Source organism: Elephantulus edwardii, unplaced genomic scaffold, assembly GCF_000299155.1.
Source record: "Elephantulus edwardii isolate Elephantulus edwardi_28Jun2011 unplaced genomic scaffold, EleEdw1.0 scaffold00548, whole genome shotgun sequence".
NCBI classification, from domain to species: Eukaryota; Metazoa; Chordata; class Mammalia; order Macroscelidea; family Macroscelididae; genus Elephantulus; species Elephantulus edwardii.
Window position 1 is genome coordinate 146099 of NW_006400298.1, and position 13516 is coordinate 159614.

General features: G+C 39.9%; 1 protein-coding gene across 1 annotated transcript in view; it reads left to right on the top strand.

Annotated features, from left to right (window-relative positions):
* Positions 1–3751: 3751 nt before the first annotated feature.
* DDX25 (DEAD (Asp-Glu-Ala-Asp) box helicase 25) overlaps positions 3752–13516 on the top strand; it is a 103500-nt gene continuing 93735 nt past the window's right edge. The window contains exons 1-6 of the mRNA XM_006903239.1: positions 3752–3817; positions 4401–4467; positions 4667–4711; positions 5435–5570; positions 8319–8411; positions 8527–8629. Coding sequence (XP_006903301.1) covers positions 3752–3817; positions 4401–4467; positions 4667–4711; positions 5435–5570; positions 8319–8411; positions 8527–8629 — 510 coding nt within the window. The remainder of the gene's footprint in view (positions 3818–4400; positions 4468–4666; positions 4712–5434; positions 5571–8318; positions 8412–8526; positions 8630–13516) is intronic.

Sequence of the window (13516 nt, forward strand, 5' to 3'; positions counted from 1 at the left end):
TAGGGATATTGTAGCTGATGTTAGATGGATCTTGGCTGAAAGCAGGGAATACCAGAGGAATGTCTATCTGTGTTTCATTGACTATGCAAAGGCGTTTGACTGTGTGGATCAAAACAAACTGTGGCTGACTGAGGAGAATGGGAACCCCAGAACACTTTATCGTTCTAATGCAAAACCTATACTTGGACCAGGAGGCAGTCGTCAGAGCAGAGCAAGGGAACACTGCATGGTTCAAAATTGGGAAGGACGTACACCAGGGATGTGTCCTATCTCCATACCTTTCAACCTGTATGCAGAATAGATTATCCTGGAGGCTGGGCTCTATGAAGAGAAATGTGGGGTCAAGGTTGGTGGAGATGACACAACCCTGCTTGCTGAAACTGAAGAGGACCTGAAGTGCTTGCTGCAGAGGGTCAAGGATGGCAGCCACAAATATGGATCGAGACTCAATGTCAAGAAGACAAAGATTCTCACCACTGGACCAAATGGCAGCATCAGGATGGATGGTGAAGAGATTGAGATTGTTCACAGCTTTAGTTTGCTTCGCTCCACAGTCAACAGTCTTGGCACCAGCAGCCAGGAAATTAAAAGGTGTATTGCCATACGAAAGTCTCCTGTTAGGGACCTCTCCAATGTACTGAAGAGCAATGGTGTCTCTCTGGAGACTAAGGTGTGTCTGATTCAGGCCATGGTCTTTTCAATCACTTGTTATGCATCAAAGAGTTGGACAATGACCAGGGAGGATAGAAAGAGAATTGATGCCTTTGAGCTGTGGTGCTGGAGAAGAGTATTGAGAGTACCATGGACTGCTAGAAAAACAAACAGATTCATCAATGTCAACTCAGAAGAAAACAATCATCAGTTGTAGCAAACAACTTGAAATATCATTTACATTCATTCTATTTTGACAATATAAAATATAAAAGATGTAAAACCCAGCTTTTAAATTAATTGGAAGCAGGTGTGGCATCCACTACCTAAACAAGAAGCCTCTGCAAACTCTATGAACTTTGAGAAACGACGACAGTTATAGAAAGGCTTCAGGTCTTTTGTTCATACAATCACTATGAGTCGTGTTCTACTCGATGGCAATCAACAACAACAACAAAATACCTATCTGAAGAATAATTTGAAACTTGTCGCTAGGCCTTTCCTCCCGCCACACGCGATTGCTATGCCAATCTGTACTGGTGCATTCAGTTTCATGAGCATGCAGAATTCTAACTGGGGCAGCAATCCAGGGCTACACTTCTGTGACAGAATGATAAAGAATCACGCACTGTTCCGAATTTGGATAGGAGAAAAAATATCAGGCACAAAGAAAAACGTTGTTCTAACCAGTGTCGCAAGGAGCTCTCCTGGCCTAGGAGTAACGAGCTGCGCTGCCAATCCAAAGACCCGTGGTTCGAATCCACAGCTGCTCCATAGGGAGAAAGATGAGCAATCTCTTCTCCAGCGATTTACGGCCTCTGAAAACCCGCTGGAGGGTCACTAAGGATCAGTTGTGACTTCTCGGCACACAGCAACAATGTCCCAATCCTATATATTAGTGCTTTCCGGAAAGAAACAGAGTGTGAGGAAGGTATAAAAAGATAACCGTTGAACTGCTTGTTCATCCCTCTTTGCAAAATCCATAAAGTTTAACAACAAAATAGCCTCTATACCTTCTTCCTTGTTTTCCGCCACGCAGCTTTTTCCAAAGACAGGAAGCGATGTGTTTGCATTGTCTAGGAGAGGAGCCACATGGGAGATGTAGTCCCTACGTGAAGTGCCTTGTGGGAAATGTAGTTCCTAGACTCAGGCGAGGTGGACCAGTGCCGGCTTGAAGCTGAAACCTGTCTAACGGTTCCTCCTAGTCCGGCCACCATTTCGCCACCAGGCCGAATCTGGGGCTTCTTGTAGAATAAAAGTAAAATAGGTGAAATTTAGTACATGGCAAATTGGTAAAGTGAATAATACAAGAAAAGTTACTTTTCAAAAATGCTTATAAAATGAGGAGGTTAAAGATCGGGATTTTTGACCAATTTAATTAGAATTTATTATTGAGAGACAACAACAGTTAAGATTAGAAACCAAATGTAACGGCTAAAAAGGAACATGATGGGTTCAAAAACAACAGAGATGCATGAGAACCCGACAGAGCTAGGGTGTATTGTTTCAGCACCACGGGGAGAGATGATGGCTGTCAGGCCATTTCTCTCCTGCCACCTGCCACCCCATCAAGAGATGCTAACCCAAAATCCAGAACTACGTTTAGAAAACTCGGTGTTGTCGGGAGGGGAGAGGGAATTAAGGCTTGTGTCCCAATGCAGCTTCCATTAGTACAAGAGATACTTTAAGATGGAGCCACTTTATTAGAGTGAAAATTAAAACAAACAGCTAAGTATGAATGTCCAGGGATCTCTAAGAGCAGGAACAGACGTTAGAATTTAAATAACTGATTGCTTTCCACAACTTTTGCACTCGATTTCAACTACCAGATCAAACGTTCTTCCATTTCCTTTGTCATTTCTCTAACATTTTTTATATTCTGTAATGTAGAGGCGAGAATTTCCTGGGAGATGCAGGCACCAGAGTCTGAAGGTAGGAAAACTGTTAGGTAGCAGAATGAATAAAGTTTTAAAACATAAGTTAAAAGCCCAAAGATGTGTTAGTAGATTTACCCCATAGGATTTGCAAAGGAGTTCTGGTGGCCTAGTGGCAAGAAACAGTGCTGCAATCTCAAAGGCCCACAGTTCAAATCCACCAGTTGCTCCACTGGGGCAGTTCCGACAGTACACAACAACCTCTACAATCTTTACAGGGTGAGCCCTGGTGTGCAGCAATTGCAACACTGAGCTACTAACAGGTTGGGTTTTGTTTTTGTTTTTGTTTTTTTAAAGGAAGCCACAAACTGGAAAAAAGTTTTTGGTAATGACATGTCAGACAAGGGACTTATATCTAGAATTTATAAAATACTCGAGCACCACAACAAGATAAAGGAGAATAATCCAATTGAAAAATGGGCACAGGATATGAACAGACACTTCACCAAGGAAGACATTCAGATGGCCAACAAGCACATGAAGAAATGTTCAAAATCCCTAGCCCTGAGAGAGATGCAAATCAAGACAACCATGAGATATCATCTCACTCCAGTAAGACTAGCAAAATTTAACAGAACAGCTACTAACAGTTTTAACTCACTCCACTGGTGAAAGGAGAGGTGGTCTGCTTCCGAAGATGTACAACCTGGATAACAGTTATGAACCGTTCTATTCTGTTACATAGTCTAAATCAATCGGCTTTTATTTCAAAAGTTATGGAAGCAGACTGCCAAATTACTCTTCGTTAGGGTGTTTGGCAAAATCAAACCTTTCAGTTAGCAGCTAGGGCCTCAACTAATGAAGATGGGGAAGTTGGGGGCTCTTAAACTAGTCCATTTATTTTAGCGTCTGAGTTTCCCAGCTTGAGGAGAGTTCACTACACTAACGAGGCCTTCGAAGTCTAGCACTGCAGAAGAGAGCAGGCATGGAGTGGCCGGGAGGAGCAAGGTGGGGAATAGAGTGTAGAGTCAAACCCAAATCCTGAGCATCATCCTGTCCCCATGCCCTCCCTCCTGGCTGCCAGCACAAACGCTCCCGCTCCCGCTGTGCACTGTGTGTGGGTGGGCTCGTGGGTTGAGAGTGCCCATTGGCCAGTGGGTGGAGCTGACCACGCCCCTGCTAGATCCATGGAGCACGTGCTGGGGACCAGAGTGGCCATTACAGCTATGGCGTCGTTACTGTGGGGAGGCGACGCTGGGGCAGAGGAGAGTGAGAGGCTGAACAGCCACCAGGTAACAGTCACCGAATTGAGGGGGGAGGGAACAGTGTTCAGGATAGGGCAGGTGCCTCAGGGAAGGGGAATTTTGCAGGAGAAGGGAGCAAAAGCCTGGCTGCCCATTTGAATGGGCTTGAACTGGTAGAGGGGAGTTGTGGGAGAGTTTGAGAGAGGAAAGAAGGGAAAAGGAGACTGCTAGTCAGAGAAGACCTTTGGCTTGGGAGGACACAATGGACCTACAGAGGCACCCTGAAACCAGCGGAGGGAAAGTAACTGGTGGTCCCAACTAGGGTTTTAATTTGCGGTTTTCCCAATTTGGCCGTTAAGCCCCTGTTATTTTACGGTTATGTCTGTGTTTTCTTTGTCTCTCCTCCCCTTTTCTGTGCCTGTGATCTCTATGTATTGCTCCTAGTTAACCTAGGCCCTAAAATAAAAAAAGATTGTAGGCAGTCTCTTGAAGAACTCCATTGCCCAAAATTGCATTCTGAACAAAATCCTCAGTGGTCTCCCTGCCTCCTTTAAGCTGCTTTTATTGGCTCTTTGGGCTGCTTTAATGGCTTATTTCTAATGTTGGTTGAAAATGTGTTGTTTTCCAACAGTTTTCAAACCTCTTCCACCCCCAGAAGAACCTTCTGGGTATTAAGAGCACTGCAATCCCAAAAGAAGGTGAGTGCTGTTACCAGTCATACTGATTTTATCTTGCACCTACTAACTGAGGTATTTTGGCTCCCTTAGTTTAATGTCAGCTAACCTTCATCACCTCCCATTCCTTATCCACAAAGTGGTTGGTTGGTTCGTCACTGGACAACGCTTCCAACAATTTCACATTTCTGTTACTTTTATTATTTCTTTTCCATTCTTTTAGATGATTCTATTAGTAACACAGAAGATGATGAAGAAGATGATGTAGGTAGGAAATAAATTCATTTAAATATATCAAGTAGCATTCTGTTTTTATCACTTTCACAGTGTGAGTTGTATAATCTCAAGTAGGAGAGAAATTTTTTTCCCTTTAGTATTTACTAACTTAGGAGTGGGCCATATTCCTTAGAAATGGAGTATGCAGTTGGTTAAGAATTTTCAACTGGTAAGGAAGAACAAACAGGTTTGTCTTGGAGAGGATGAAACCAGCCTGCTCCTTGGAGGCAAAGATTCTGAGGCTTTGTCTGACCTACTTTGGGCATGCTGCATGGAGAGACCTTGGAGAGAGATGTCATGCTTGGAAGGGTGGAAGGACAGTGCAAGAGAGGGAGACCATTGATGAAATAGATTGACTCAGTGACTGTGGTAATGGGTTAGTTGTGTCAGAGATGGTAAGGTAGTGACAGGATAGAGTGGGGTTATAGCTGTTGTATATAGGGTCACTATGAGTTGCAAGCAACTTAATGGCACATCACAACAAAGACGATTTTGAGGCTCCTGGAGATGGATATAGGCCTGTTAGGAGGTTGTATGTAGTGGCAAAATGAATGAAACAGTTCCATCAAGGAAGAAATTCTTAGTGCTATAATACTGAGTGAATGAGTTCTGTCATTCTTTCTACAACCTTCTTTTTAAAACAACAGCTTAAAATACCATCTAAGAGGCTTTATTTTTTCCCCTGCAGTTACTTTTTTATGTTTGCTTCTTTTAGTGGACTTAGCAGCTAATTCACTTTTAAACAAGTTAATCAGGAAATCCTTAGTAGAATCCAGCCATCGAGTTGAAGTATTACAAAAGGATCCAAGCTCTCCACTCTATTCCGTAAAAACATTTGAAGAGTTACGGCTGTGAGTATTTTCCCCCTTTTTAATTTCCTTTAATACATGAAAATTCTGGAAAGCACAGAACAAATTGTGTTAATAATGTATTAATAATGAAAACCATCTGAATCTCTTTTGTAGTCTCAAATTTAGTTTTAACTGAAATGTCTGTGTTTTGTGTGCAATTTTGCTCAAAGAACAGCACTAGGATTCCTACATTTCCCAGAGTTAAGAACATTTTTATTGTGAAATATTTGAACTTTTCTGTGCTTCCTATAGGATATAGAATAGCTAGATTGCTACTATGCATACCAGAATTTACGGGGCCATTGATGATTCAAACATCCTTTCCCATCCCTTTAAAAAGTTACAAGCCAATACATTCCTAATTATCTTTTATTTCTGATGGTATTTAAACAAGTGACAGTCCTAGGGATATATCTAGAACAAACCTGTCCTGAGGAAGGATAGCCAGAATGCTCATTAGATGCAAGGCTGGTGAGGCTTTATATCTCATGCTTTGGGCCAGGAGGGGCCAGTCCTTAGAAAAAGACATTATGCTTGGTAGAGTGGCAGAGCAGCATAAAGAGAATGGATTGACAACAGTGGCTGCAGCAGTGAGTTGAAGCACAATGGAGACAGGATGATCAAGACTGGCAGGGTTCCTTTTGTCATACAGGGCTGCAATGAGTTGGAGTTGACTTGAGGACATGCATGCAAGAACAAGAGAGCATGCCAGATGGCATTAAGAAAGTGCATTTTAAAAAAGGAAGACCTTAATGATGCATACTTAAGCAGAGTATGAAAATCCAAAAATTCAGATACTTTCTCGTTAGTAGCAGATACCTTCTTATAAAAACTTGACTGCTAGTAATCAGCCAATTAACTGATCTCTGAGCATGTCTTTAGAGGGTAGGAGTGTCCTGCCTTCTTGGTTTCATCCTCCCTCTAGCATCTGTCATGAGAACTTGTTGTTGTTGTTATGTGCCATCAAGTTGCTTGCTACTCATAGCAACCCTATGTACAGAGCTCTAAATGCCGTTCTGTCCTGTGCCAACCTCACCGTCTCAAACACAGTCATTCCCACCACTCCACTCACAGAATCGATCTATCTTATCGAGGGTCTTCCTTTCCTGTGCCGTCCCTCCACGCTGCCAAACATGATGTCGCTCTCTAAGGACTAGTCCCTCCTTGCAATATGCCCAAAGTATGTGTCAGATGAAGCTTCAGAATCCTTGACTCCAAGGAGCACTCTGGCTTCACCTTCTCCAGGACAAACCTGTTTGTTCTCCTAGCAGTCCATGGTGTATTCAACACTCTTCTCCAGTACCACAGCTCAAAGGCATCAATTCTCCTATCAGCCCTAGTTACTGTCCAACTCTCTGATGCATAGCACGTAATTGCGAAGACTATAGCCCAGACCAGGTGCACCTTAGTCTCCAGCCTGACGTCGTTGCTCTTCAGTACCCTTGAGAGGTCTCTCACAGCTGCTTTTCCCAATGCAATTCGTCTATTGATTTCCTGGCTGCTGTTACCAAGAGTGTTGACTGTGGGGCCAAGCAAACTAAAACTGTTAAATATCTCAATCTCTTCACCATCCATACTGATGCTGCCAGTTGGCCCACTGGTGAGAATCTTGTTTTCTTGATGTTGAGCTTCAGTCCATATAGGAGGCTGCAGTCTTTGATTGACCTGCTGCAGCAAGCGCCTCACATCCTCCTCATTTTCAGCAAGCAGGGTTGTGTCACCTGCAGAACGCAGGTTGTTGATGACTCTTCCATCAGTCCTGAGAATTTAGGGGAAATATATTTTAAAATGCTGTCTTCTGGAGAGTTTAACTAAGAATTGAGTTGAAATACAAGTTACAACATAAAAGTATCTTCCCTAAAAAGTGTAGTTAAAAATAATACTCTTATTTTACAGAATTAATAAAACTAATACAGCTTTCTTGTCAGGAAAATAGCTCTCCTAGCAAACTGTTACATTTTTTGTCAAATGAACTTTTCCCTTTTTTTGCTTTGTGGAACAGGAAGTTAAACTTTAGGTTAAACTTTGGGTAAACGAGTGGATTACTTAATAAGCAAGGTAACCACAGGCTTATTTGTGCTTGCTACCAAGTTATCATGAACAATTTCATGGATTTCAATAACATGGATAATAATAACATGGATTTCACCTATGCTTGCCTTGCTTACTGTATACTTGCTTTATCCCTGCCAAGGTTTGTAAATTTAGAAACAGGCTTTGCTTACGTAGAAAGATACTAAACTTACAACCAGATTCTTTGATGTGTAAAATATCTGAAATTGTTAACTACAGATAAGTGCAAATAATGCCCTGTTTACCTTATTTATTGAGTAGTTTGACACTTAAGAGTTACTATTTTAGTTTATTGGAATAACAAATTAGTTCTAACTGGCAGGAAGCTGCTCTGAAATCCCTAAGGTATGTGGTGCGAGGCCACCAGCTGCTCTGTGGGAGAAGGATGGGCAATCTTCCATGTGATAAACTACCTCTGAACACCTGCCAGAGGGTTATCTGTAGATTGGTTCTGATTCTACAGTACGTAACAACAACATGGCATTAATACTAGCATAATTTACTGTTTTAGTGTTCCAGCATGCTTTTATATATTTGAGGCTTGCATTTTTTTGATGCTTCCTTGCAAAATAGCTTAATTTAGAAATGCGTCTTCTAGGTGTTTATTTCTCAGACTGTTGATAAGTCAAAAGCTTTAAGTGTTTGATTTTTTGTTGTTGTTTTGGTTTTTGGCAGAAAGGAAGAGTTACTAAAAGGAATCTATGCAATGGGGTTTAATAGACCATCTAAAATCCAAGAAATGGCTCTCCCTATGATGCTGGCACATCCGTGAGTTTCCAGAGCAGTGGAATTCCAACTTGGTTTGTTTTTCATCTCATATTTTTCATTTATGCTAAGGCTTTTGTATTCATTTTATGCCCAGTGCCCTGCTCTTTTTTGACAGACCCCAGAACCTCATAGCACAGAGCCAATCTGGAACAGGAAAGACAGCTGCCTTTGTTTTGGCAATGCTAAGCAGAGTTAATGCCTTGGAATTGTTTCCACAGGTAAGGAAAAGCTGAAGTAGGGATAGGCGTGCTTGTGATGCCAGTGTTATTTTAGTAATGATGAGACATTGTTTCATAAAATCACAGTGTACTGGACAGTGGCATGGACAGTGATTGAGACCACAATCTCTACAGTCTGACTTGTAGTTCTTGTTTCTCCACTTACTCACTTTTTAGGCAGATTGGTAAATTTTGGAATATTAGTTATTTTCCTTGTTTGAAAGTTAGAGCTAACACATAAGACATGGAGCATACTTGTTATGTTCACCCTTGAGTTTCAGCATCTGACTTGTAGAGACCATGCAGCACCGAATGGTGGACTGAATGAATGAATGAATGAATGCCTCACAAAACTGTTGCCAAGACTAACTGAATTACTGTACATAAAATATTCAGCATTGTGTTTGGCAGCAGAGAAATATGCACACAATTAAGACTACTGAGTCTACTCAGCAGAAGAGGAATCTGAAACTGAGAGAGGAATGTGTCTTACCATTACTAATATCACACAGAGAAGTCAGTCCTCTGCAAGAACTGTAGCTGACCTTACTATTCTAAATCCAGTGTCCGCTCATGTTGGCCATGGTGTCATTTGAACTCATAGCAAACCTGTAGGGCAGAGTAGAATTTCCCCTTACAGTTTCCAAGGCTGTAAATTCTTTTTATTTATTTTTTTTATTAATTTTAATGAACGTTTAGAGACTTTGGATTTCCATTCATTTGTTGTTGCACTTTTCTCCCTGCTCACCCCTCCCCCCAATTTGCTCTTCTCTTTGAAAAATAAAAGAAAAATTCTTTCACTGTTATACAATCCTTTCCCCCAAGTCCGTTCCACTATGCAACCTTCATTCTGGACTTCTTTCATGACAATAATACCGAATCATAGATCCCTTTTAAACAGTTCTCGCTTTCATCTGTTTCAATGCAGTATATATTATTTATCCCTTCTCTCTCTCAGTCTCCCTTCAACTCCAATGTCAGTCCCATTTTACAACAGTGGCCCTATGCAATATTTGTCATTGTGTGACTGAGATATTTCACTCAGCATAATGTCCTCCAGGGTCACCCAATTTGTATAGTGTTTCATGAGTTCTTTGTTTTTCAATGTAGCATAGTATTCCATTGTGTGAACATACCACAGTTTCTCTGTCCGTTCATTTGTTGATGGGCACTTGTGTTATTTCCAACTCTTTGCCATTGTGAACAAAGCCACCAAAAAACGTGGGTGTGCATATATCTGCTTGGGTGGTGGTTATGGTTTCTTTAGGGTATATTCCCAGTAGTGGAATTGCTGGGTCAAATGGTATTTCTATTTGCAGTTTTTTTAGAAGGTGCTGTAGAGCCTTCCATAGTGGTTGCACCAGCTTGTACTACCGTAATTATTACTACAGTAATAAGGGTTCCAGTTTCTCCAGAACCTTGCCAGCATTTGATGTTTGCTGTTCTGTTAAATTTTGCTATTCTTACTGGGGTGAGATGATATCTCATAGTTGTTTTGATTTGCATCTCTCTTAAAGCTAGGAATTTTGAACATTTCTTCATGCATTTGTTGGCCGTCTTCTTTGGTGAAGTGTCTGTTCATATCCTGTGCCCATTTTTCAGTGGGGTTATTTATCTTAATTTTGTTGTGGAGCTCGAGTATTTTGTAAATCCTAGATATAAGCCCTTTGTCTGGCGTGTCATTGCCAAATATTTTTTTCCCAGTCTCTGGCTTTCCCTTTTTACCCTGTTGGAGAAGTTTTTGGATGTGGATAAGGATTTGATTCTTAGAAGATCCCCTTCATCTGTTTTATCCTCTCCTGGTTGTAGATTTTTCAGGATGCTTGGAAGACTGTTTATGTTGTGAATTAGGACTTCTAGAGTTCTTCCAAGCTTTTCTTTAATGAAGTTTATAGTCCTTGATTTTAGTCATAGGTCCATAATCCACTTTGAGTTGTTTTTTTGTACATGGAGTGAGATGTGGATCTTGCTTGAGTTTTCTGCAGATAGTTTTCCAATTTTGCCAGCACCATTTGTTTAAAAGGCTGTGGTTTCCCCACATAACTGTTTTCATCTTCTTGTCAAAAATCAGTTGACCATATGTAGATGGGCTGATCTCTGGGCTGTCAATTCTATTCCACTGATCTGTGTGTTTATCATTGTACCTGTACCATGCTGTCTTGACCACTACAGCAGTGTAGTAGGATTTGAAATCAGGAAGTGAGATGCCTCCTACCTTGTTTCTATTTTTAAGGAGTGCTCTGCCTACTGTGGGCCTCTTTCCATTCCAAATGAAATTAGAGATTGCCTTCTCCAGCTAATTGAAGAACAGAATTGGTATTGCATTGAACGAACGTGTAAATTGCCTTTGGTAGTATTGTCATTTTCACGATACTGAGTCTTCCTATCCATGAGCAAGGGATATTCTTCCACTTCTCCAGGTCTCTTTTTGTTTCTTGTAATAATGTTGTGTACTTTTCTTTGAATAGATGCTTTGTGCTACTAGTTAGATTTACTCCCAAGTATTTAATCTTGTGATTAGCTATTTTGAAGGGTATTGTTTTTCTTAGCTCCAGTTCAGTGTTCTCTTTCTCACTGTAGAGAAGTCCAATTGAGTTTTGTATGTTGATCTTGTATCCTTCCACTTTGCTGAATTGGTCAACTATGTCCAATAGTTTTCTTGCCAAGTCTTTGGGGTTTTCTAAGTATACTGTAATATCACCTGCATATAGAGATAAGTTTACCTCCTCTTTGCCAGTTTGGGTACCTCTTATTTCCTTCTCTTGCCTTATTGCTATCTCTAAGACTTCCAATACAATATTGAATAGGAGAGGTGATAGTGGACATCCTTGCCTAGTTCCTGTTCTGAAGGGGATTGTCTTTAATCTCTCTCCATTGAGAACAATGTTGGTTCTCAGATTTGTGTATTTACTTTTTACTATGTTGAAGAAATTCCCCTCTAATCCTATTTTATTGAGTGTTGTAATCAGGAAAGGGTGTTGGATTTTTTCAAAGGCCTTTTCTGCATCAATTGATAGGATCATGTGGTTCCTGTTCTTTGCTTTGTTAATGTGATGAATTATATTGATTGTTTTTGTAGGTTGAACCATCATACCTGTTATGAATCCCACTTGGACATGGTTAATTAATTTTTTTATCTATCCTTGGATTTTATTGACCAAGATTTTATTCAGGATTTTTGCATCAATATTCATAAGAGATATTGGCCTATAGTTTTAGTTGGAGACTTCAATACACCATTCTCAAGAAAAGATAGAACTACCAAAAAAACCCCAAAAAAACCAACTCAACAAAGATGCTCAAGAATTAAGCCACCCAATAAACCAACTCGACCTCTTAGATATTAATAGGTTAATGCACCCCAAATAAACACAGTACACCTTCTTCTACAATGTACATGGAACATTCTCCTGAATATATCACATTTTAGGTCATAAGGCAAGCATCAATAAATTTAAAAACATAGAAATAATACAAAGTATTTTCTCAGACCATAATGCAATAAAATTAGAAATAAATACCAAGAAGATAAAGAAGAAAAAAACCATACATTTGGAAGCTGAACAACACCTTGCTTAAACATGAGTGGGTACTATAACAAATAAACAGTGAAATTAAAAATTTCCTTGAAACAAATGACAATGAAAAACCAGTTACCAAAATCTCTGGGAAACAGTCAAAGCAGTAATCAGAGGTCAATTTATAGCAATTAAACAAACATATCAAAAGGCAGGGAAAAATTGGCGATTGACTCGCTAACCCAACATCTCCAACAAATTTTAAAAAAAGCCAGCAAGAAAACCCTACACCCTCTAAAACAACCTGTAATTATAAAAATTAGAGCAGAAATAAATAGAAAAAAAAAAACGATTGAAACCATCAACAGAACTAGGAGTTGGTTCTTTGAAAAGGTCAATAAAATTGACAAAGCACTAGCAAAACTAACAAAGGAAAAGGCACAAATAATTCAGATGAAATGGTCAATGTCACAAGAGAACCAAATAAAATAAAAAGGCTAACATTGGAATATTATAAAAAATTATACTCAAACAAATATTAAAACCTAGAGGAAATGAACAAATGCTTAGAAATTCACAACCTACCTAAACTAAACAATGGAAATTGAACACCTGAACAGACCCATTACAAAAGAAGGAATTGGAAAGGTAATAAAACAACTTCCAGCCAATAAACATACTGGACCAGATGGTTTTACAAGTGAATTTTACCAAACAATCAGAGAAGAACTGTCACCAATTCTACATAAACTATTTCAGAAAATAGAAAAAGATGAAATTCCCCCAGACTCATTCTATGAAGCAAATATATCCTTGATACAAAGGCTATAAGATCTTAACAAGAACAGATTGTTTCTTCTTATAAAGCTCCTAGTGCTCTCTCTCCTTGATCTAACCCGAACTCATCAACTCATTTGTTTATGCACTCTCCTGTGCTCTAAAGTGTTGTTAAAAAGAACTAAGATTCTGTTCCAGAAGAACGCAATCTGGACAGCAAGATAAGCTGAAGATATGGATGAGAAAAATAATATCCTTTTAGATAAGTTCCATGAGTTTTATTACTGGAATTTATATACTTGAAGCTCAATATTTTCAATAAAAGATTGATATTTATTCCCATTCCAAAGAAAGGTGACCCAACGGAGTGTGGAAATTATCAAACAATGTCATTAATATCACATGCAAGCAAAAATTATCCAAAAACGTTTAGAGCAATATATCAACAGAGAATTGCCAGATGTGGATTTAGAAGAGATCGTGGTACTAGGGATATTATGTTGTTGTTGTTGTTATGTGCCGTCGAGTCACTTGCGACTCATAGCGACCCTATGTACAACAGCCCTAAACTCCGCTCTGTCCTGTGCCAATC